The sequence below is a fragment of the Schistocerca americana genome, chromosome 1, assembly GCF_021461395.2.
Source record: "Schistocerca americana isolate TAMUIC-IGC-003095 chromosome 1, iqSchAmer2.1, whole genome shotgun sequence".
Lineage (NCBI taxonomy): Eukaryota > Metazoa > Arthropoda > Insecta > Orthoptera > Acrididae > Schistocerca > Schistocerca americana.
The window spans coordinates 500,912,391-500,939,686 of record NC_060119.1 but is presented as its reverse complement, the minus strand read 5'-3'; the positions used below and the strand labels follow the sequence as shown (position 1 = coordinate 500,939,686).

Here is a 27,296-nt window from a genome sequence, read left to right as displayed (position 1 = left end):
AAAAAACATGTCTGCCTGCTCACGGGATGAACATACTGCCAGGTTTGAACTGAGCACTTTCAGTTAACTCACTACCTGTAGTACATCTACGCAACGCACACGTTGAAGACAGACGAATGATGAATGTGAACAAGTCTCCCTGCCAACACAACGCCTTCTAGAAGCCTGGGTCAAACTGGAGCATAGATAAGTGAAGTTGTTGTGTTGTACCTGGAAAGCCGCTGAACATCAGCTTTCATTAATAACTCGAAAACGAAAAATTTACGGACATATATGCATATGAATTTTTTTCTTGTTTTGGTGTAAGGAATATGATCCTAAATTTTTTTTAAATGTTTTTTGAAACACCCTGCGTGTATGTTTTCTATGTACAGGGTGATTATAATTAAACTTTCAAAATTCTGTATAAATAACACCACTGGTCAGAATGACGTCAAATTTCAACGGAATATTATCGGAGAAGGGGGAACGCGTATGGCAGAAGGAAACACATAGTGTGAAAACTGATCAATGGATGGCGCTGTATGTGTCAAGTACGCAAATTAAAATACCTGTCATGCGCACTAGCCATTGAAGTTGGTATAAACACGCCAGATACGCGGCTTTTCCTCCTTTCGCGTCTGCTACGTTCGCCATAACTGTCTCTATACAGGATCGCGCTCTGCTTGTAAAGCTGTGTTACAAAAATGATGACTGTGCAGAAGTTCCGCACACCGAAGGGTTTTAAAAAAGGCTTTGGTCCGATGACAGCCGTGGGTCTGGAGAAAATGATTCGGAAGTTCGAACAGGCAGGTTCTTTTGGTGTGCAACCTGGTAGAGGGAGGAAACGAACTGACGTCAGTGGAAGCAGTGGCCACAGCAATGCAGGAGACGAGTGGTGGTGAGGAAACGTATAGTGCACGTAGAATCGCCCGAACATTTGTCATACCCGTTGTAAGTAGGCTGTTTATGTTTTCTTTATGTAAGTAGGCTGTTTAGGTTCTTTTATTGGTAACGCCACGTGTCAGTTTAAGGACAGTCGTGTATAATTGTTCAAAAGGGGACGTTTCACCGTGAGCACGGTGCGTAAAATCCTACGAAACATCCTTTCCTGTTGACCTGCCAGCAAGAGAGACCTTTTCATTAGAACTTATTGCTCGAATGGAAGTGGACAATGATTGGCCGTGGAAGATTTTGTGGACAGACGGAGCCTACTTCTACCTGACAGGATATGTCAACACACAGAATTGTCGAATGTGGGCAACGGGAAATCCACACACAAATCAACCAGTACCATTTCAACCTGAAAAAGTCACTGTGTGGTGCAGGTTTACGGCATCATATATCATAGGGCCATATTTTTTTCGAAGAGACAGGTGCTTCCGGTTCTGTTACTTGTAACGTCACTGGTAAGCGCTATGAATGTCTTTTGCGCAAGCACGTCATTCCAGCTCTCCAACAGAGTAGAAGTGTGGATGGAATCGTTTTTATACAAGATGGCGCACCTCCGCACATTGCAAACCCAGTTAAGCAACTGCTAAAGCCCCATTTCGGAAGTGCTAGAATTATCAGCCGCCATTTACCTACAGTCTGGCCGTCCCAATCACCTGATCTTAATGCGTGTGACTTCTGGCTGTGGGGCTACCTGAAAGATGTGTTCAGTGATCTGATTGCAAACTTAGCTGGGTTGAAGGCACACATTGCGCAACACATTGTGAACATGACCCCGGAAACACTTCGATCAGTTGTGGAACTTGCTGTTTCTCGATCTCAACTTGTTGTAGAAACGGTGGACAGCATATTGAACAAGTAATAACACTATTCATACTTTGTTATACGTCACTAACATGCCTGTCGTGACACAAAGCTAGTGTTACCCTCTGTGAGGATTTTGAGTTTTGACCGCACGTTTGTCTAACGGATAAAGGGTATCGGACAGTAATTTTGTATATATTGCAATTAATAGAAAACTAAATGGGCTTTACTTTGGGATTAATGAAAGTAGAAAAGTTCATACAAATGAAACAATAAACAGTCGCCAGCATAATTAGGTATGTTAATTTGAAACATTATGTTTAAGAAAATTGAATACGAGTTGTTGAAGTGACTTTCATTAAGATTCCCTTTGAATAGCACATTGGATACACAAGAATACAGGGCGATCTAAGTTGTGAGTAGCAGTAGTTACCATTAATGGATCAATCAATAATCATAGAAAGCAAGATAGTGCCCCACTCTTATAATAAGTTACAATCACTATCATTACACGATTCAGTATTGAGATGTTACTGAAGGAAACACTGAACTAAAGTTGGGCCTGAAAAGGTATCTGACTTAACTGACATAAATTCCACAAATAAAATTAAATAATATTACATTTACACTTTTTATACTCCCATTTATAGAGATGTATCAGATTTCTTTAGCAGTGATTATATTCCAAATATCTTTCTAATATGAAAAGAATATGGTGTGGACCCATAAACTGATACTGTCTCAATAGGCAACTCTATAATTATTTCAGAAGCAAAGTTCAATTCAACCAAAATTAATGTTTAGTCCTACTTGGAATAATTTATGTTTTCATCCTTTAAAGAAATTTACTCAACAAAGATCGATTAAGCTCAACAAAAAATAATAGTTCATGATTGAAATCAAGGCTAAAATACATTTCAAATAAGTTTAATTTATGTACCTTTTTCATCACCTGTGAAAGAGGTATTTTAGGCAGTGACATTTACATACTCTGGAACTGAACTTTTGCACATTTAATACACAGAAACAAATCAATAGCTTGTTAGAAACAGGATACTTGGTTTTCTGCACACTTAGGATGGGTTCCTGCATCAGTCCATGATTAGGATAACGCTATGGTTCAAACACAGGTTTATAGTACTTGGATTATTATTGAAAAACACTCGCACAAATTATCTGGTCCATGTTATAATACATATCTGTGTACCTTAAGTTGGTGGAGCAGTGGCGAAGTAGTGGTGGCAAGCGACGTGGGGGCTAACTCACGGCTCTTGGTGTTGAATGCTCTTTCTAATTTCTTCTTGGCGACGGATTTGTATCGTATTAGAGCCATTCCTTATTGCCAAGAGCACCATGCCCATCCACATCCGAGGCAAAATTCCATACAAAACAGCTTCCAAATGCCCCACTTGGCACCCTCGATGTGTACTTACAACGGCTAGCCACTAACTGCGTACCGTTCCCACCAAGGAGCCGCCCAGTGCGACCGTCAAAACCACCTTTTACGTCGCACCAAGCCACTTTCGTTGCGGAGGGGCTTCCCTACAGCTTGTATATTTCACAATACAAGTTCCCCAAGCATGAACCAGCTTCCAACATACAAATTTTTCTTTATGAAGATACATATTTCGTAAAATTTCATTATTTTAAATGTCATCTATCTTTTTTTATACATACATTACAAACTTTAAATTACATGACACAAATCAATGTCCTCAACTAACAAAGAACAAAAACTTCATAATCATAGATAAACATTTACATAGTATAAACCTACTTCTAACTGATATTGGTGTTACAAAGCTTTGCGCCAGTATACGGAAATTAATAATCCGATATGATTTTGATCGATGTTTTTTATGCGGTTTTTGGCGTCAGGACAACTAAAAACCGATTTTTTCCATCCAATGTGATATGACCATGTCGTGGTGAATGGGCTTACGCAACTAACAGCATCACACCTGTACACCCATGCACACTGTGTAGTACAGTTTGTTTAGCCTCAAATGTGAACCTTAGGCATTGCTGTATTGCTGCCATCTATTGCGACATTTTGTAACTATTTATTTTTCTTCTCCCATACGGTTTCTCCCATCTCCGATAATATTCCGTTGCAGTTTGACGACATTCTGGCCAGTAGTGTTATTTCTACAGCGGTTTGAACGGTTAACTTTCATTATAATCACCCTGTATAACTACATATTATCGTAGCTTTCACTTGTAGTAAGTTCTGAATTTATGAAAAAATATGCGCAGTACGAGCTGAATGTTAGCATTAATCAGCGCTACATTAACTTTAAAATAGTGAAACCAGTGAAAGTGGAATATATACAGCGTGTGCCAACGTTTTTGCATCAAATGTCTGTAGGGTGATAGACCACGTCATGGGGAACGTCTTTTATCAGAGACAAAATGTTCGTTAATACTTTCCGGCGACGCTAGGTGTCCTTTAACATTTGGCCCTACGACGCCGAGATTTCATAAAATTTTCAGGGCCTATTAACCAGGTGTGGCGCGTACTACCTATGCCAGTAATCTGATAGATTGATTTTCAACAACAAAACACCTTAAGAATGATTGTCTCCAAATGAGGATAGATATTTTCGAAGTGAATCAGTAACTTTAAATTTGCACGTTCACCTTCATAGCTGAGTGGTCAGCGTAGATGGCTACCATGCAAAGGACCTGGGCTCTATGCTCGATACTGCTAAGGACATTTCCTTGGTGAGAGGACTGCTACGGGGTGCACTCAGCCCCGTGATGCCAACTGAGGACCTGTTTGACAGGCAGTAGCAGCTCCACGGTCTGGAGAGTCTATGAAATTGCCGGGAGAACGGTGTGCTGACCACATGCTCCCCCAGAACGTCGAATGAAAACACCTTTCAGTCGTCGTAATTTCTGATTGTTAATTTATCGAGCATCCAGTTTCGGCGATATATTACGCCATTTCAGGCACCCTGACTGACGTGTAGGAAGCTTCACATCTCTGGTCCAGTCAGAATAGGAATCAGAATTCAATGATTTGCATTCGTATAGCTACTGACACAAGTCTTTGAATACTGACCCCTACCTGAGTGGTTGAAATCTTCCTACACGTTTGTCAGGGACCTGTAGGCGGCGTAATATATCGCCGAAAGTGGTTGCTTACAAATAAAATAACACTTGGAAATTTAGACGGCTGAAATGTTTTGACTCGACATTCTGCACTGAACAGCAGAGACTCTGCAAACATTTGTATAAAGATGGACATGCAGAAACATGTCCCTCCATGCCGTGCCCGCATGACACCGTAAGGTAGAGAGGATGACACTGCGGTCAGTAGACATTTCTGGGACCTTCAGGCCAAGACGAAGAGTTCGTTATCCCCTTTTACGTAGAGCAGGTGACAATTACAGGCAACAACCACTGCATATGCACGCCGCAAAATGCCTGGGGACTGTCGCCTCTCAGGAGCAAAACCTATAGAAAAGGACGCCTAGCGCCTCCATGAAGCGCCAGCGAACACTTCGTCTCCAACAAAATACTTCGAAACACCATATACAGGGTGACCCAAAAACGCCGACAAACCTTACGGACAGATGCCTAATAAAGAAATAAGCAAGAAACATCTAGTAAACATAAGTTCTAAAATGCTTTCCTTAAGAGGTATGAGAACTTATTCATCTTCGATAATATGAAACACGTTTCTTCTACTGCAAAGTCTTTGCTTTCCATATTTTGGGAGTAGATTTTATTGACCAAAACAAGAAAGAAATGTGCGGTAAACATGGGGCCTTAAATGCATACTGTAAGAGCTATGAGCACTTGTTCATCTTCGCTAGCGCGACACCCATCTCTTCTACTGAACAAGTTCTCACGGCTCTTAAGGTATGCATTTTAAAGCCCATGTTCACTAGACATTTTCTTTCTTGTTCTGGTCGATACTACCTCCTCCCAAAATATGGAAAGCAAAGAGCTTGCAGTAGAAGGCAGGTGTGTCATAGCACTGAAGATGAAAAAGTACTCATAACTCAAAGATATACGCTTTAGAGCCCTTGTTTACAAGAAATTCCTTTCTTGTTTTGGTGCAAGGAACCTGTCGCTAACGTATGTCGGTGTCTTTTAGGGACACCCTGTATACACCAGGTATCTCTCGTAAGTGACATCAGGCCCGTTTCCGCTGGTGTTTTGACACATGTTTGGAATTTCCTATTTCCGATATGTAGCTACAATCAGCCCAAACAAATACTGCTCATCACGTCTTTCTTGCGACGTCCAATGTGGAAAGATTTTTAAAGCGGTGTATCTCGTGTCCATTCGATAGAGCAGTTTCAGATTACTCTAGTGTGATATTCGGTTTAACGACCTGTATTCACAGGGACAGCAAAATATTAAGAATAGCTAGTGCTTCAACAACGACAGCACCGCTCTGGCCCACACTGACTGCTACCTCCACGCAGTAGAGCAACTCAGTAAGTTCTTAATTTTTTTTTACCATATGAAACGTCCCCTCAGAAAAATTAATGAATTACTGTGCTGATAAACCCCTTATGTTATTTGATTTTCAAACAGCTGAGCAGAACTGAACATACTCAGACATTTCGCTCTTTACCTATTCTGATCAACACTAAACTGATACACAATATTTTTTAGCGCAACGCAATCTGACTTTCGATAATCCCTACCAAAGAATGGCCCTGACTAACATTAACCTATATCTTTCACAAATCACTTACCTCAAAAAAATATTCGTTACTCGAACTACTGCAATACAGCGAGCGCCACTACTGCCAGCTAAATAAAAGATTCAAACCACTGAAGGCACTAACTACTGATAGGCCATAGATAGCAAATGAAAGATTTTCATAGAGAACAAACAATGTATTTACCTTAATAACGTTCAAAAGTCACAATATATATAGCAGTTCATGACACCCAGTCTTACAAATGTACTGTCTCTGATGGACACATGTCCAGATCATCCGCTCTAAAAAATCCGCCATCTCACTTCCCCACATCCACCACTGCTGGCGGCTCACCTCCAACTGCGCAACGCTATGCGCTGTTCACATCCAGCTGCCCAACTCTACAATGGCAGACAACAATGCAAACTAGCCACAGACTGCACACAGCATAGCCAGATTTTCATACAGAGCGCTAGGTGGCGTTACCAATAAGAAAACCTAAACAGCCTACTTACATAGCCCCCATGCTCCCCACAAAAAATTATACAAATTGTTTTGGGCACTGGCCAATACATATTTGTTAAAATTTTTTCACAATTACAATAACAAAGAAATCAAATGCACACACTTATTGATACAATATTGATCAAAAGCTACAATTTTCTCACAGTCCATAAAGACAGTCCTGATCGTTCATCACAGTAAAATTGTAAAGTTTTTTTTTTTTTTCAAAGTCTGAGCAGTAAAAGAAAATGCACACAGAATTAGTGGATTTTCATGCAGTCTTGAACAAGTAGTGTTGTCCTTCCAACGGAGAGACAGTGCTGACTCTTGACATGCAGACAGGTAATGGGCCACAACAGAGCAAACCCACAGCAGAGTCAGTCGAAGTTTTGAAGAATATTGGTAAGTAGGTCGTCACAGAGCAGACCCACTGTAGTCCTGGTAGAGTTTACGGTATTGGTGGGCCACCAGGGGTGCAGACCCAGTGCAGTCCTTGTAGAAATTATGGTATTCGTGGGCCATCAAAGATGCAGACTCACTGTAGTCCTTGTAGAGACGGCCAGCAGCCATCTGTTGCGACTGTGCAGGTGCACAATCAACATCGAAGAGTCTTGCAGACAATATAGCAAGTCCATAAACCACCACTTGTGCATGCACAAAGTTTTTGGAATTGTCATTAGAACCAGCAATGCTGTTAATCAGTCCCTTGCTGAATTATCAACATACGTCCAAACACTAACAGCCCTCTTTTTTGCACATATTGTGCATATACTATGACCAACAGAAACGTGTGCAGTGAAATGTAACTTACAAGTTACTTAATTTGATGAACTGGTGTCAATCACAATTTTATTACATAAGAATACAATAACAAACGTACAAAATACATCATTAAAGAACTAACAATACAGATAACACTTGTAGTAAAACAGGCTTTACAAAAGAATGGAAATAAACATGTACATCAGTGTTACAAGAATTATAACATAAGTACATACATAAAGATCAGAATAACTTTTGAAACATCAGCTTCACATATGAGCAACAAAACAGAACAGATAAATAATGTCTAAACATCTTTACAAAGTAAATAACATAGTATTAGAAAAATTCTACAACATAACTCTCATCAGCTAAACACATAAAGACAGGAAAAACACAAATACACAAGGGTACACAAACACATAGCAGAATAACACAAGAGGAAAGGGCAGCGTTTGTTTTCAGTGTAACATTTGGTACTGCAGTCCAACCCAAAACTTCATTCCATAGATCTTTCGTCTTATTTCAACATTTGTTTCCACCAAAAAAATCCTATCAAAGCATGCTTTCTGTATTTATATGTTCGCATATTTCCTACCTCATTATTTATTTTCCATTGTCTTACCTCATCATTTATTTCCAAGAAAATCCTACCAAAACCTGTTGTCCCTAAACCCTACTTTTTTGTTCACATCCTCTTTCAAAATTCTTTTTTGGCCAAACCATTCTCTTATAGCTTCTCAATGCATTTCTTCCAATTCATCACAACTCGTTCTCTCATATAGCCTACCCCATCTTAAGCTAACTTAAATCTACTGAGCTCAGATATATATACCAAGGGACGAGGCAATGCAGCAGCACATAACAAATTTACACAAAGAGCAAGACCAAAAAAATGGAAATTGGCAAAGCAAGCCATAGTATATATAAATTAGCAAAGCAATTGCAATATTACAACTAATATGACCCAATGTGCAGCAACAAGAAAAATAAATCAGTAGTAAAACTGGCTTCATTCTGACTTTCAATAATCCCTACAAAAGAATCTCCCTGACTAACATTAACCTATACCTTTCACAAATCACTTACCTCACAAAAATCTTCGTTACTCGAACTACTGCAATACAGTGAGTGCCACTACTGCCAGCTAAATAAAAGATTCAAACTACGGAAGGCACTAACTACTAATAGGCCGTAGTTAGCAAATGAAAGATTTTCATAGAGAACAAACAATGTATTTACCTTAATAGCGTTCAAAAGTCATAATATATACAGCAGTTCATGACATCCAGTCTTACAAATGTACTGTCTCTGATGGACACATGTCCAGATCATCCGCTCTCAAAAACCCGCCATCTCACTTCCCCACATCCACCACTGCTGGCGGCTCACCTCCAACTGCGCAACGCTACGCGCTGTTCACATCCAGCTGCCCAACACTACAATGGCAGACAACAATGCAAACCAGTCACAGACTGCACACAGCACAGCCAGATTTTCATACAGAGCGCTAGGTGGCGTTACCAATAAGAAAACCTAAACAGCCTACTTACACATATTAATCTTAGCAGTTCAGATATTTCACATATAACGCACATATTCATGTTTCTCACTCTCTATTAACGCTGAACACCTCAATTTCCGATTAAATAGGAACTACCCGGACAGGTGAATCTCTTATGTAAATGAATACATGGATTCAGTAATTTCTCTACGTGTCTGAAGCCAGTAATGAGTCTCAATCTCTTCAGTTCGGATGTCTGAGTAAGTGTGTATAGTGTGGCTTGCTGTTGATGTAGTGACATATTGCATGTCTCAATTATTCTTCACTGAGTGTGGTGTAAGCACTAAGCTAGCGTGAGGGAGCATGGATCCTAATAGCGATTCTGGAGGCAAATAAATATAGACATAATGTTCAACGTAACAAGTGCGGCATAATTTTGGAAACTACAGTCAATATATCTTTGTGTTATGTAGTCACCTCACAAAGCGCTCACACTGACTACAACCCAAAATGAGAGCAGGTTTGCTCTGTGTTACATACTATTTCATCTTCTGCGGTAATCTTCATTGATACATCTATCAGCATCAGAACTTCTAGACATATATGTATCTTCGCGGAGACCTTCTGTCGTTTTCTTCTGTTTGTAACGTATTTTAAAGGGAAAACTGTCTACATGTAAGCGTTGACCGTTCTGGTGAACTGGGTCTACGCATGCATTCGAATTCCAGACAGAAACATATGTGGCATGCGGCTGCTTTCGGATAGACTACTCTTTTGTCTTATTATGGTAAGGTGCAGCAATCAGCCAATCATGAAATCAATAATCCGGGCAACTACATATGTGTTCTTTCGGCTACGAGAGGATAGGATCTGCTGCGAGAATATCAATTCATCTTAAGAACGGATACAGCGAGAAAAATCAACCACGACGTAACGCCAAAAACCTGGATGAGGGAGCGCCTTTTCTGGGAACTATTTTAGGAAAACAGAAGCAACATAGGAGTGCTCGAACGGCACATACACTGAGGTGAAAAAAGTCAGGGGATAGCAGTATGCACATATACAGGTGTTGGTAGTATCGCATACACGAAGTATAAAAGGTCAATGCATTGGCGGAGCTGTCATTTGTACTCAGAGGATTCTTGTGAAAATGTTTCCCAAATTATGTGTTCGAACGACGGGAATTAACAGACTCGGAACGCGGAATGTTAGTGGCAGTTAGAGCCATAGGACATTTCATTTCGGAAATCGTTAGGGAATTCAATATACAGAGATACACACTGTCAAGAGTGTGCTTAGAATACCAAATTTCAGAAATTATCTCTCACCGCGGACAACGCAGTGTACGTCTGCATAAAGTTGTCAGTGCTAACAGACAAGCAACACTGCTTGAAATAACAGCAAAACTGAATGTGGAAAGAACGACGAACGTGTCGACGATGCGACGGAATTTAGCGTTGACTGGCTATGGCAGCAAACGATCGATGTGTCTTCAGTTCTCCCTCTTTTATGGTACTCGTGTAAACTAGCTGAGTTTTCACTCACTCCTCCTCTAATGTTCGCAATTTCACGCTCAAAAGCTGTCAGCTGATTTTGTGTAAGTTTGGTCAATATCCTTTTTTTGTAGCTGGTTATACAAAACATCCACATGGATCATGATTTTATGAAAAAATGAAAGCCAAAAAATATTTTCGTCCCTCAAATTGTTACTAAGCCACAGGCTTCCAGGATCGTGTTCTCGTTACAGTTTTTCGCCCTGGTTCATATTATTCATGCACGTGATAATATCTATCCTATATTCGAAAACGATATTGACACTCCTTGACTGAAAATTCCAACGAGGAAGCACTGAACGTGGCAGTCGTTTTGGTACTATTTTGTCGAGAACTGCTGTTTTTTGAGGAGACGCTGAAAAGAAGCTGCGAAGTCCCTGAAGTTTAGTGAAGAATATTCGCATATTAATGTTTCAAATGGCTCTGAGCACTATGGGACTTAACATCTGAGGTCATCAGTCCCCTAGAACTCAGAACTACTTAAACCTAACTAACCTGCCCGAGGCAGGATTCGAACCTGCGACCATAGCAGCAGCGCGGTTCTGGACTGAAGCGCCTATAACCGCTCGGCCACAACGGCCGGCTTTTATTAATGGAAGCGGCTTTACGCATAATGAGATTCAACTGGTGGGCATAACAATGAATGTATGAAGCACTGGGAAACTTTTCCTTAACAAGAGCCTGCACACCACGTGACGAAACACTCATGACTGCTGCACCATCATGTGTTTGCGCTATTAGCTTATGTGGACAGTACCTCAAATGATTATTTATCTGTTCGATGATGGACGTTGCCAAAGACTGGGCATCATGCTTTTCTGGTGCTATGAAGTCCCAAAATCTTTCAACTGGTTTTCCGTTAATGATGTACCTATATACTATAACCATCTGGAAAACACAGGCTACGTCACTGCTTTCGTCAGCTGTTATGGCCAAAAACTCAGCACCCTTCATTTACTTTCTAATTCCCTCTTGGCAGACTTGAAGCATGCACTGGAGGAGTTCATTCTGGATGGTTTTTGAGGTTCCTTTGAAGACTGTAGCTTTCTCTAAATGCGATATTAATACAGAGGCTAACTCTGCACTAAAATTAATCAAGGAACGAAAAACACCAGGATTGGAAGATGATTCAATCTCATCATGTCCTCTAAGGGCAGGTTCCAATACACCACAGAAACGAATACAGTTAATAATTAGATTCAATATGTACCTATTATCGGTAACTTTTTGGTTGTGTAATGCCACGGACCTTCTGTACCCACTGTCTACTTGAGTAGCTATATTTACATTGCCCAGACTTGCCATATTCAAAACGTTATTTACATGGACTGAAGAAAGTTCGTGTTTTCTAATTTTGTCATGGAGGCTTTGAATGTCAGAGACTCCCTGTTTAGATCATGAAAGATCTCCTCCAAATATAAACAAGGAAAACAAAATAAGGTATTTTTTTGTGTCACAACCACACAGCCATTCATGTTTCTTGTACAATTCAGAGTTAAATATCCTACTGAATTGGCTACTTTTCATTTTAACGGTTTGCGAAATTGTTAAAGCAGGAGTCGGCCTACCTAGCCTCTTGATTTCTAATTTTTCTTCAAACTTCCGTGAACTGAAGGGTTCAGAGAGCAATGAAATTACGTGATTCATTATTTCACGTATTCACTTCTCACTTGAGCCTCAAAATTCACTGTAGCACACGCTAAAGTAACTAACACAACGCACAGGAAATAGTTCGCTCGCAGCTACACCTGAAATGGTAAGGTGGCGCGTGAATCCCGCTTTGTTCGAAGATCCGATAGTTCCTTTCCCTTCGGAAGAGTTCGGGCCCTCTTCCTGTGGCTGCCTGGGTGGCCCGGGTGAGGTGTTTATACACACAAAGCCCGCATACGAGTACAGTGTTGCCAAGCATTGCCCCCGCACCCCCTCTGAAACACCCACGTTTGCAGCCACACAGCCACAGTGCAACCCCCTGTCGACGTCGGCACATTCCGTCCAACTTCGCTGCGTTCAGCGTTTGGAGCCCGGGTATTTCAAAAGAGATAAACGGAGCGCTACTTCTCCACTAGTATAGAACGCTCAGAAGGCAAAGACAGTTGAACAGAATTATTCTTTGGAGATAGCGCAAACCTGCAAACCTATACAGGAGCCGTCCCTGTGTCCTGGATATTGGCGATGAGACGGAACTGATTACTAAGCCCGCACCCACATGTTTTATCAGGGACGGATCTTGGTATCTAGCTGGCCATGGGAGTACCTCAACAACATGGAGACAGTACATACAGGCATGTACCATATGTGGACAACCATTGTCCACCTGAAAAAAGGCACCACTTTCTGATGTACGAGTGAACACATGAGCATGCAGCACTTCCGTGACGTGCTGTTGTGCCATTCGAGTTCCGTCAATCACAACCAGCTGTGACTTGAGGTCATGCAGGGTCGCTACTCGTACCATGATGCCAGGAGTGACACCACAGCACTTATTCAAAACTTTGAGCTTATGGAACATATGTGCAGGTTGCCGCCACATTCGCCTATGATGCTTACCCAGGCTAGTGCAGAACTGTGGCTCATCACTGATCCCAATACGATGCCATTCATCAGCAGTCCATGCTTCCTGTTCACCCCACCATCTGTCACAACTGTTTGTGTTGGGATGTTAACCGCAGCCTATGCGTGGCTGCTGCTAGTCCTCAACTGCTGGTGCAGAATGACACATAATGTTGCAGGAGTTAATTACTTTTTCTCTGTTGTCAGGTGAAAATGTGAAGGGGTTATGATGAGCTTATACAATATGGCGATCCTCCCTTGTGATGGTAAGACATGGTCGATGAGAATCTGATGACGAGCATGCCTGTTCTCATGTTCCCCTGCAGTCCAACTTTGGGTCACTTTCACATCTGAATGCCAGCAAATCTGGATATTACACGATTCGACCAGCCAGCCAAACGGAGACCCATAATAAGGCCCCTATCAAACACTCTGAGGTGCTGATAACGCTGTCTCACGCGACTACGCAGTGATCACTCAACGTGTGATGCTGTATTCTGCGTGCAAAAATTTTTTTTCAGGCAGTGTATTTTCCAACATTTGCAGAACTTCACTGACAGTGGCAGCTTGTAAGCTGTAGGGATACCATTTGTTCTACTTTCATGTGTTGTGTGTTGTATCTTATCTCTACTGATGCAATGATGTATGGAAGTTGAAGTGTTAGAACGTGGAATGTAGAAATTCGATCTTTGACACTATCTCATTCAACGCAATTGCTTTAATACAAAACGCATTTGATAGACTAATCAAAAGTACAATTTCTGACTTATTAGGAGTGCAGTGCTTACTACTAAAGTTTCTGGGGGCTCACATGCTTTTCTACACGCCCTAATTAGATGGGATGGGATTGTTCGTGCAGTGAATTTTAATTTTTACGGTACTAAATCGCCGTGAAATGTCAAGATGGAGACTCAGGTGTCAACTCTATTAAACTTTGGCACCGGTCTCTTTCGTATGAAAAATGAATTGCACATAGTTGCAAGTTGGTACATAACCCTTCATCTGTCTATAGTATTAAATTAAGAAGAATATAAGGACAAGGACCAAGTTGAACGATTGTGTTGACAGTTATATTATCAAGCTTGTCACAGGAAAGTGCTGCCCATTATTGGTTCACGGACGCTGTTTTAATAAGGATCTACCCATTTCTTATTTTCGTACTCTTAGTTGATACAAATTCTCCAACACTATCTTCAGTCTATTCTACAGACACAGTTGTTTCTTGGCCAGGAAATTATCTTCGACATTCTGGGCATAGACAAAATACTGTGGAATACATTTCTTTCCATGTCTTTTGCATCAGCGTTCTTTCCATGGTGTGGCCAGGGAGTCTTCAACCCCAAACACGATAGGCAGATGCTTCTCGGCATACGTAAGGAGTTACCAGTGCTGGTATCTACAGTGCGACACCTGTCGTAAGTAGGCTGTTTAGGTTTTTATATTGGTAACGCCACGTAGCGCTCTGTATGAAAATCACTGGCTGTGCTGTGTGCTGTCTGTGGCTGGTTTGCATTGTTGTTGGCCATTGCAGTGTTGGGCAGCTGGATGTAAATAGCGCGGAGCGTTGCGCAGTTGGAGGTGAGCCGCCAGCAGTGGTGGATGTGGGGAGTGAGATGGCGGAGTTTTGAGAGAGGATGATCTGGATAGAGACAGTAAATTTGTAAGACTGGGTATCATGAACTGATATATATATATATATATATATATATATATATATATATATATATATATAACAATGTATTTACCTTAACCGTGTTCAAAAGTCATTATATATATATATATATATATATATATATATATATATATATATATATATGACTTTTGAACACTGTTATATATATATATATGACTTTTGAACACTGTTAAGGTAAATACATTGTTTGTTGTCTATGAAAATCTTTCATTTGCTAACTATGCCTATCAGTAGTTAGTGCCTTCAGTAGTTTGAATCTTTTATTTAGCTGGTAATAGTTGCGCTCGCTGTATTGCAGTAGTTCGAGTAACGAAGATTTTTGTGAGGTAAGTGATTTGTGAAAGGTATAGGTTAATGTTAGTCAGGGCGATTCTTTTGTAGGGATTTTTGAAAGTCAGATTGCGTTGCGCTAAAAAATATTGTGTGTCAGTTTAGTGTTGATCAGAATAGGTAAAGAGCGAAATGTCTGAGTAAGTTCAGTTTTGCTCAGCTGTTTGAAAATCAAATAGTGTAAGAGGTTTATCAGCACAGTAATTCATTAATTTTTCGAAGGGGACGTTTCACTGTCTGGTCAAGGGGCCTCTACCAAGGCCATATCTGGCGATACTGTCATTCCCTCACACACAATGGGTTAACTCAGTGCTGAGTTTTGGACACTTTCGGAAACAGTAATTGAGAGAGCATTGCACTTTGATTGTGACCCATGCCACGCTGGGCAATATTCACCACAAGGAACGCATCACTGTTAAATTTAGTAAAATGGCGTCCAAAACATGGACAAGTCAGGTCATCACCAAGCAATCGAGAAGAGCATGCAGGACTTCTAGAACTTTATTTAGTATATTGTCAGAGCAGGGAACTGCGGCATGGGAACAAAACAAATGTATCAGTGCCCCATGCGTGGCACACATTCGTACTAAAGAGCTATGGGACACGGGAGGCTGGCCGCTGTGACAGAGCGGTTCTAAGGGCTTCAGTCCGGAACCACGCTGCTGCTACGGTCGCAGGTTCGAATCCTGCCTCGGGCATGGGTGTGTGTGATGCCCTTAGGTTAGTTAGGGTTAAGTAGTTCTAAGTCTAAGGGACTGATGACCTTAGATGTTAAGTCCCATAGTTCTTGTAGCCATTTTTGGACTCGGGAGGGGGGTTTAGGCTATGAAAACTCACTATATTTCCACTCTACTAAAACAGAGAACCGTGAGTTTTATAAAGATGAAACATTCCGTATCGACTTGTTACACAATTAGCAGCAAACCAACTGAGCACGATAGGTGGCCCGTTTTGGTCTTTTTGCGATTATAGATGGCTGTCTGCATGTGTTACATGATAAACGACACCACTGCGCACATATACTGCTTGAAAGTTTCTAAGAAACAACTGACACTTGCTAAGGATCAACTGCCAATTGCTACGGAACAATTGACTAACGGTAGAGTAAATGTAGAGAGCGGGAAGTGTTAACTGCAGCGAAGCCGAGCACAGACGCTCAGTATGCATTCGACAGTTCATACAATACGGCATTTGTTCTGGAACTGATTAATGTAAGATCCGTGTGGTACGGCAACATGTCTGCAAGACATCGTTTGAGTTGTTTTGATTGAGAACGAGCACTTGGGCGGCTCGAAGTCGGTACAATAGTCACTATTGTGGCCACAATAATGGATGTGTCCAAGACCATCATCTCGCAATTAAAAAGAGGCCGCTGAAGGCGGAAATGCTACGTGAAAGCATTTCAGCGGCCGTAGACGAACCACCATGCCCCAAAAGGACCCATACATAGCCCTTGTGGCGGAAAGGATCAGCCATCTCACTCCTAGGCTTACTGCTGCAGACCTTACAACCTCCACCGGTACACGTATCAATGCCAGAATAATTTTGCGGCTATTAAATCGGGTGGTTTATATACTCGGAGTCCTATTAAATGCACCCTCACTTCCACTACGCCATCGTCAAGAAAGATTTCGTTGACGTAGGAGCATGTTGGTTCGGGTCAGCGACAGTGGTTCAGAGTGATCCCACTTCACTGTGGCAAGCGATACTGGCCACCAGTTAGTGTAGAGAGAGAGGGGACCTCTTACACACCACAAAATGTTCATGAAAGTCATCGGTATGCCTTAGGCGTTATGGTTTGGCCAGGCATTACTCACAATGGCCGAACACAACTGCATATCTAAGCGTGAAGTACCGTTACGGCACAGCGGTATAACAGGGAGATTTTTCTGGATCATGTCCGACTATTTAGGACTGCGATATGTCTCGGCTTTCTGTTTATGGACGCCAATGTCAACCCGCACTGAACCGCTGAGGACAAACTGGAAAATGAAGATATTTTATCTGTGGCATTGACTGCATATTCCCAGGGTATGAACCCTACACAGCACGCCTGGGATGCTCTTGGCAGACACGTTTCTCAACGAACGACCCTCCCCGAAGCGTGCAAGAGCTGCAAACCGTCTTGGGAGAGGTGTGGAGCAATATCTCCGAAGAATTCGTCAACAGTTCGGTAGTTGACAAGAATAACTGGTGTGAAATATACAAGGAAGGTATATTCCTCACTGAGATTTCGATATCGACCTTTGTGTTGGGAGCCTGACCTGTGTCAGACATGAATGTTACTTATGTCTGTGATCCTGCTTTCCAGTGTGGTGAAATCTGTGCCATTTTTTGTTATAAATATACCACTCCATCTCTGTCAAGTATGTACTGTGTTACATGTCGTCCATCACTGCCTGTGATGATTCCTGTCTAACAACGTCTCTGTTCCTTAGCAATCGTCAAGCAGCGTAAAAATGCTCGAATTTTGTCTAACTATGGTGTTTCAATACTGGACACGTATTCCAGAGCAACGGTGTTTTATATAAACCCTTTACTTGAATGTTTGATACGTTCCTGAAATAGAACACAGTTGCTTCTTACAATATATTGTTACGACTTCTGCACCACTCGTTAGCAGCAGACACAGTGGCTGCGCCCAAGACTGAGACGGCATGGAGTTTTGCAATTATTTATGGAACTTTCTTTACAATTCCTCCCTCGTCGTCGCTGCCCAGCCCTGCGGATCCCTCCGCCTGGCTGCTGCTGTGTAGATTCTCCGACAATGCGCGCAACTCGCGCCGCTGATCGCACTCTGGAATCTCAGGCCACCAGTGCTCCGCTGAAGCCGGGATGCCCTGTGACCGAGATGAACTCGTCGCCGCTCGGCGCCCCCAGTACGGGCACGCCCACGGAGCCGCGTCGCCGTGAGGTCAGCTGCCGACGCCTGCTTCACCAGCGGCTGGGAAGCCATCAGTCGCGATGTCCGCAAGGTCCCGTCATGGACGGACTACACGCCGTCTGGCTGGGTTGCCGTGAAGTCCGGGCGTCAGTCCCCGGCGGCGCCTGTGACCAAGACCGTGCTGCGGCCGGTCCTGCTGGAAGTTCTCGCTGTGGTTAGTCAGCCATGGTGCCGACCGCACTCGGGCCGACCTCCAGAGCTGAAGTTGACATCTGGCGGCGAACGGATGACACCTGCGAGCTGGAACAGACTTCCAGAATCGTCACCTACGAAGATTGAACATTCGGACACGGACCACGTCCGTCCTCTGATCCGAACTGCTTCCTAATGGCTTCTGTCCGTTGCTGCCTGCGCTTCACTATTTATATCCGGCAGGAGGACGTTTTTTTACCCACGGTGGCAGCTTTTTGTTATTACTCCCGCAGTATATTGCAGCGTAACTTGGCGTGCTGGCCTCACTTCCCCTTACTCAGCACTCTCCATGCTTCGCTCGTCACTCGGTTTGCGTGCGTCATTGTGTCAGCCGGTTGGTAGACTGCTGCTGTCAGCAAGGCTATCTGTGCGCGTTTATTTCGCATCGCCTCGGTCGCTGGCGTACCTTTGTTTTGCCATTCTCCACTGCGTGAAGCAATGCGTACTACATGTGGCCGCAACAATAGTTTCAAAACTGTGGTAGTTTAGCTGTCTCATTGTTGACAGGCAGTTGTATTCTAATTCAGTTATTTTTGGATTTTTGCCCGAATACTGCCCGTCATATAACGTAATGTCGCCAGTGAGTGTTTGAAGGTGTCGGATGCAGTAACACGTTATTTCAGTGCTAGCCATTAAAATTTCAACACAGTGAAAGCCTTAGGTAATAACATCAAATTGACAAAGTGTACTACAAAAATGGTTCAAATGGCTCTAAGCACTATGGGACTTCAGTCCCCTAGACATAGATTACTTAAAGTAACTAACCTAAGGACATCACAGACATCCATGCCCGAGGCAGGATGCGAACCTGCGACAGTAGCAGCAGCGTGGTTCTGGGCTGAAGCACCTAGAATCGCTCGGTCACAGCAGCCGGCTCTCACGTACTACATGTCTGAGTATGCAACCGATTAGTATTTGCCTCAACCACACAAAATAGTTAGGCGGAACACCATATAAAACATGTCCCAGAAATATGACGACTGACTTAGAGGGGTTAGAGAGGGTGCATTGAGGACGAAATGGAGGACAGTAATCCGTCTGGAAACGTCATCCAATTACACTACATAGCATCGAAGTTATAGGTTTCCATCCACAGCTTATTTTTCTCCTGGAACCCTTTAAAGTCTCGAATGTTTCTCAATGTACAGGAGAAGTATAAACGGTGGATGGAAATCCGTGCTCAAAACTATAATCCACCGAGGCAACAGAACATCGCATTCATAGGTCACATGGCCTACCTTCGCAGCAGCTAGCTCCATCTTCTCCATTGGCGAACGTGGCAATCAGTCACGATCAGTGAATAACAAACACTGCGAGGTGTTCCGCCTACGATCCGACAGCGTACAAAGTCACGTTTGCTGCTGAAGGGGTGTCCTAGTGGCAGGCGGCAACTCTGTAGTGTCGCTGGATTACGTCCCCGGACACAGGTGCCTATGCTCGGTTTGTTCCTCAAGTCGCCCTCTACAACCCCTCAAAGTTTATAGCAACATTTCTGGGATACCCTATACAAGGAAAAAAAAACATGTAGGAGGTTCCTCATTCCTGAATCGCATTTGAATGTTGTTTGTGATAAATCGTTATTTATCGTATAAAAAAAGGATAAACAATACCAGCACGAGTCGCAATCCGACAGCCACATAATCGTAGCGTATCGAAACTGCAGTTGATGGTTTTCCAATACTGCTGCTCATGTTGCGTGAGGAACCCACTCTGTCAGTCGCATATAGAATCGATGGGCTCAGGAGAGTCACATGTAGAGAATCACAGGATTTGAAAGACCCCATGTGACTGGCGCCCGAGAAGATGGTTTTTCGCAGAACCGCGGGCCATCATCACGCCTACTATTGCTGCAGTTTCCTTTGAAGTAGCGATAGAGACATGTGCCGACTGTGGGGTGCCCAACTGTATCACTGGGCACAAGACTGGTACCACATTGTCGTTTCAGATGAGTACCATTTTGGCATATAGCATCACGATGGACATATCGGTGCATGGAGGTGCGAAGGAGAACGAATGTTCCCAGATCACATGCATCATCTTCATACGGAATCAGCACCTGGCTTGATGGTATGCAGTGCCTTTGGGTACACCACACAATCACCTGTTTCGCATAGGTGGTAATGTGGACAGATGTTAGATTTATGTCGTGTTAAGGCCGTGGCCGTCTGCTATCTTCGAGGTCTCTCTTACGTTATTTTCAATAAGGTAATGCAGAAATGTATGTTGCCTGTGCTACCCCGACCTATTTCGATTAATTTGTGGTAAGTTCCTGTGGGACCAAACTGCTGTCGTCATCGGTCCCTAGGCCAACACATTATTTAATCTAACTTTAACTTACGATAAGGACAACACATACACACCCATGGCCGAGGGAGGGCTTGAACCTCCGACTGGAGGGGGGGTGGAGGGAGGGAGGGGTGGAAGGGCTCGCGCGAACCGTACTAGGGCGCCCAAGACCGCTCGGTTACCCCGCGCAGCTTCCTATTTCGACACAGAGGGTGTCCGACTGTTGTACTGGCCAACATGTTCTCCAAATCTCTCATCAGTTGAAAACATGCGGTCTTTGGTTTCACAAAGACTGATAAACCATTGCTCATCAACCATAACATTCTCTGTTTTCTGACATAGAACCAGTGTGTTACCCAATCTCAATTCGACTCTGTACCCAGCCGACTTAAAGCCATTGCTTCTGTCAGAAATTTTTTTTATTCTTTCTAGTACGCTGTAGATGCACATTAAGTAAAATTTCTTTATTTGGTATCCTGCCCAGCGTTGCAATTTTAATGGCTAGTGATGTACCAAATGTGTTTCGACGACATGTAAAATTACAGCGCTAAACTAGCCCTATGGTTTGCAAGAGTAATAAATTTCATGTAAAACATGTTGCTCCAGTGCTGTAAAATGTTCTAGGAAACAGTTTGGGATTCAATGTAAGGCAGAATTTTCAGTTTTAATTGACAGGAGGTGGGGTACAATAAGTATCCCGTTGTGTATGTGTGTGCAGGTTCACGCCCAAGTTACGGCTGGAGAGCCCGCATGAAGTGCACTCACTGGCGTTCTGCCCCACGGACGGCGATCTTCTGGTGGGAGGACTCGCCTGTGGCCAGGTGAGTTTGCTCAGAGCCGACGGTCTGGCGCGGAAAGACTAAGCAGGTGAGGTGAAGCTGGCTCTGTCACTTTCAACATTACCACCTATTCGGGAAACACAGCAAGTGCTCGTGATTAAGACGCTTAAATCACATTCGGAGGAGTGGGATTCAAATGCACGCCCTGCGATTCATATTCAGGTTTTCCTTGGCCTTCGCAAAGCGATTAAGGCAAATGCCAGGATAGTTTATTTGGGAAGGACACGCATCTTTGCACACACTCTTTCAATTTAAGCATGTGCTCGTCTCTAATAACATCCTCGTCGACAGGAACTTTTTCTCTTTCACCGGAAAATAAATGTGACTAGAAGAGATTAGACGCTGAGAGATCCCTTGCTGCTGATCAACCACCAACAACAGATGCTGTCTGACTCACTCGTGTCGATATCCAGTATCCGGATAAAGAGTGATCCGCCTTAAGTATATATTCAGTGTAGTCTCGTGTGAAGTTGTGGGGTGTAATGTTAGATGTAGTCACGAATTCGGGAAGGGCGAAAATCCGTTTTCAAAAACATTGATGTGGGGCTGGTAGAATTCACATTCACTTTCAGTGGACAGGTAACGATCAATAGCTTCTTTATGATATGACTACATTAGACACCAAGGCGCGTCAGTCACACAATATTGTGTGACCGACGCTAACTTATGTCTTATTTACTTTTATTTCATTCATTTAGTTAGGAGCACGCTGTAGAAGGACTGTAAATCATGCTGCGACAAAGTCGCTGAAGGTGTTACGCGCCAGAATGTCTGGAGATATTTTTCACCCACATGCTTGTCTGCGGTATCAGGAGACGCCGGGATGTGCTAGGACTGACTGTGCAAAAGGGATATGCACTAGAGGATGGACAATTGCTGTATCAGTTAGGTGCGGTTCTCACTGAGACGACACAACGGGTCTGAAAAAAAAACTAGTTTTTGTAAATGTAGGCCATATATTGCTGTTTACAAAATGCAGCTAACAAATTTTTACGGGCCTCTAACATGCTGTAGGTGAAATTGGGCCGCAACTTTTTCTTTATTAAAATAAATGGTTAGATTCCGTCATACGTTGCAGTAAGAAGAATCCTCTATTTATTGGTGGTGACTAGTTTCGGGCATTGTGGCTGTTCTCAAACTAGCCATCTTCGTAAGTAACTGATATACAGTCAAGTATGCATGTTTCGAGTAGCTAATGTTTGCTGTAACTTGCCTAGTCTAAGTTAAACTATCTGCCGTGGCTGTTCCACACATGCACACTTCACTGTATTTCAATGACTTACGAAGACGGACGGTTTGAGAACGGACAATGGCAAATTAGGCACTACCATAAATAGAAAAAGATACTTAATGCAACTTACGACGGGATTCCAACTATTTATTTCAGTATATGAATTGAGCGTTTTCTCAAAACTCGATAAGTGCAACAGATACAGTTTTTCATAAAATGAGTTTTCAGCTAAATATGTTTGGGCATTTCAGTTTTTGGATGACTACTAGATCTCACTGACATTATTAAAGTGTTGTAATGAAATACATAAAAATTTAATTTTTATAACAGTTTTGTTAAGGTGCGAATTTTCCAGTTCTTTTCAAAAGTCGATAGATGCTTATAACTGTTGCTGATACCAGATATGTTGCCTTCTTTAATTCCGTATATTTTTTCCACAACTAATTTTATGTTGTTCCCGATGTCGTAGGACTGGAGGGCTGGATTATTAAGTATCGAGGGTGGAATGGAATGAATTGTTTAAATGGGTTTCGATAATTAAAAATCCAGCTCTCTTGGATGTTCAACACCCGTCGCCCGCTGTATGATGACAGGAAGCGAACGCCGTCTCGGTCCTGATGGATCTCTTGATGTTGGTCGACCTCCCGGGAAGACCTCCCACGAGATCAGGTGGTGAGTGAGTCAGGCCAAACGTGCAACACGCTACGGCAGAATCCCTGAAGCAGACCACAGTCACTACCTTCGTCGTGGAAGTAACTTTGCGCAAACTTAGCAGCGGTCTTAAAAGCTTAGGCTTCCAATGAATAGTTAAACTTTTTTATCGGCCCTGTTTAGTTCTAATGGGCGTGGCCCATGCCCGAAGCCCAACTACTTAACCCCGCGATGACTATAAATAACACAGAAGAATAGGCGGTAGGCAGCTTCAGTACTAGGGAAGGCTTTAACCATCAAACACAAAGGGCATGCGAAACAGTCAAGTTTTGGCAACAAGGTTCTTACAACTTGAACTTTGTGGGCAAGCGCATGATAACTAAATTAAGATAACAGGGCCCGGCTGTAGCAACAAGTCTTTGAAATCGTACTATTTAAAAAAAACTTTATACTGGACAAGCGCATGATTACTACATTCAAACAATAGGCTAACAGGGCTTAGTAACAAGGCTTTTAAAACTTACTGTACTAAATATTGGCCAAGATAAGTCACCACCACATTCAAACAATAAGCTACTGTTACCCAGACGCGCTATACGCTCACAGGGCCACAACCGAAAGCATAGCTTAACTTTAACGGTGAGCAGCCACGCAAGCGAGGCCGAACACTGGTCAAGTTGTTGTAACCGTGCGTACACTAAGGTACTGCACAAAACAATATTAATTAACCCCGTGCGACCGTATCCAGCTCATCAGTTGCCGCAAGCACTGTACATAAGATTTACTAACTACGGTGGTGCACCACTTCCCATTCTACGGAAGCAAAGCGCGGTACTGCAAAGAACACACACCGCAATACAACCACCTCAAAGGTTAACCTGTACACTTTATAATAAAACCTTAGAGCCAGTGCAGAGGAACAATACGATAAAAGCCCTAACTATGCAACGGCCTGCAATGCCAGGGCATTGTGACCACACAACAGCACAGCGGCGACTCAGCTTTCCACAGCTCAAGCTTCAATTTTCTACAAACGTACCCACCCGACAGACCACCAGTACCTATCCCTTTTGTGTTACATCAGTAGCAACAACCAGATACAGACGATCCAGAGTTGCCACAGCCAAGAATAGTATCACTGCTGAATGACAATCCCTTTTGGCAACCAACTACGCCGGGTCCATGTGCTACCACTCCGTTGCAACTGATGAACCTTTCGCCACCAACTTTGCAGCCGGTAGTCCTTACAACATTTCATTACGGGCCTCACCATGCTACAGCACGACAAGGAGAATCAAACGTAGCATCTCTAGAATGGTAGCAGCTACTCCGTAATGGTCGTTTCCATCACTTTACTGCGGTGATGGACATGCTTTTGTGGTTTTCCTTAGCAACAAGGTGGTTATCAAGCACAGCTGTTCTCGGTGCCAGTCCTTGCAATAACTCACAACGGCCCCACCACAAAACTAGACAAGGAAATCAACACGTCGCACACAATTGCAGAATAACGCTAACAATTCTCAGTCGTTATTGGCCCTTTAATACGATAGAAAACACGACCAAGAAGCTAAGGAACCAACGCAGCTGTCCTAGCCAGTTCTCTTAGTCAACCACCTTGGCAACACCACACTCCCTTATCGTCGGCGTGGTCTGTCGGCTTTGTCTTGGTAGAAATAAACGTTACAACGATGCTATTCATCACTTAACCGAACCCGGCGGCAATGTTGAGGAAAGACAACGGGGACGATCAGGAAGGTCTAACCACAGTCTTGGCTTCAAGTCACTCTCTCCAGTATCCTGACTGAGTCCAACTAATAACCAAAACAAAGGTATCGTAGAAATAAACCGCCACAGACGTATCTCAACACTTCCGCAGAGCTTCACGCCAACGGACACACTTTCGGCAGCTACGACCCCGGCCAACACAACTCTGGCTCGTCACTGCAGTGCCCCTAGGGAACAATGCGGTCGTGAACCCCAGCAGTGAAGAACTGAGCCACCTGACCGAGCTTGCAATACCTCCGACGCCGCTAGCGCCATCACACTGTCACTCCCCCACCTAGGCACAACAGACACTCCATGGAATACAGAGGAACTGTGGTAGAACCGCAACAGCGCGAAATGCAAATTGCCGGAGGAGGAAACCAACCGGCAGGACGTGCTGTAGTGCTTATTATATGCCTACGCCGGCCGCAGTGGTCTAGCGCTTCTAGGTGCTCAGACCGGAGCCGCGCGACTGCTACAGTCGCAGGTTCGAATCCTGCCTCGGGCATGGATGTGTCTGATGTCCTTAGGTTAGTTAGGTTTAAGTAGTTCTAAGTTCTAGGGGACTGATGACCACAGATGTTAAGTCCCATAGTGCTCAGATCCATTTGAACCATTTTTATTATATGCCTACATTGTTGTAAAATGCATATTTTCACATAATTATTACATACAAACCTTTTTAATTTACAGTTTTTTATTTTATTGAGAATACAAACAATAACAATAGAAATACAGTGGCATGATACAATAATAGCAACGATAACTATTTTAACATAATTGTTTAGTTTATATCATTATTATCAATACTACATGAAGTATGAAATGAATAAAACGAAGTATTGCATGTTACAAACTCATTGATATTGTCAAGTTTTCCTTCTTACATCTACACATTATTCGTCTTAGACATCTTTGTGAAACTCCTTTGCATCATCTAGAATTTCTAAATACTTTAAAAGGCAGACACATCTTTCTTCTTTTCTTTGCTTGCAGCATTTTGTTTTAGTAATAGGGTGGATGTTAGTACTGTAGGGTGACTTGGTTTCTTTCGTCTCAGAATGTCAACTTGCACTGGGTCCCCAGAGTATGTATCACTTACTGACAAATTAACAATTTTCTTTGCTTTCTTGTATGACATCACATGTGGGCTGTTCATTTTGAATGGTAGCTTGAATTTTAGTACTTTCTGTGCATTACCTGTAGATTTTTAACAGTCCAGTTTGCGTTTAGAACTTTGAGAATACCATAATCTTCTAAAATATCATAATATTCTTTAAGAGACAAGATCTTTTCTTTTTTTCTGTACAGCTTCTCACTTATGCCAAACACTCAGTCTGGAGGCACGAACAGGGAAGACGTAACAGATATTATTGAATTCCGTGCTCTTTTCTAAGAACGCTGTAATAATCGTCATCATACAATTGTTTGTATTTTGGCTGCTGCAAGAATCTGAAGTAAATGTATATAATTCGTGTCATCATTTGGCTATTTTTTTATCTAAATCAGGAAGGAAGTTCAGCAAAACCGAAGCAATTTGATTGTATCCTTTTGAAGAGTCTGTTTCCAACCACATGTAGAAAATGATGCTTTTCTTTTTTTGCTCCTTAGTTTGGATCACGGTTTACAGATTGTAAAATCATACTCACTGAAGGATGGTTTTGGAATAGGCTGGTTTTGCTACAAGTCAACGCAAATGCAAATTTTAATGACGGTTGGATTATTTTCCTTCATTATATCATAAAACCGCTTTGCACGAATTTTATGTAGTCTGTGTCCTGTTCGTGGTTCATTCTTCTTCTGCAGATATGTTTCTGCTTTTATTTCCATTAAAACAACCTTATACATGAAGCAGATATCGGTAAGAGATGCGCTGAACTATAGACTGAAATGTTTGTAAAATATTTGCTTGTATTTTGATAAGGAGCATTGTCTCAGTCTTAATTTTTTTCGTTCTTCACAGAATCTATTGAACATTTCACTTACTGTAATATCTGAAGGCAAATAACCTTTAGTAGACTTCGTCCTTCCATGGTGGCTCACTCTTCATTTACATTTTTTATATCATTCTTAATGGCAATAGTTACCTCCTTAT

General features: G+C 42.6%; 1 protein-coding gene across 1 annotated transcript in view; it reads left to right on the top strand.

Moving 5' to 3' along the window:
- The window catches only part of LOC124567466 (dynein axonemal intermediate chain 3-like), a 114,310-nt gene extending 89,365 nt beyond the window's left edge, over nt 1–24,945 (top strand). Inside the window, exons 2-3 of the mRNA XM_047131035.1 lie at nt 21,435–21,537; nt 24,829–24,945. Coding sequence (XP_046986991.1) covers nt 21,435–21,537; nt 24,829–24,945 — 220 coding nt within the window. The remainder of the gene's footprint in view (nt 1–21,434; nt 21,538–24,828) is intronic.
- The last annotated feature ends 2,351 nt before the right edge of the window (nt 24,946–27,296 follow it).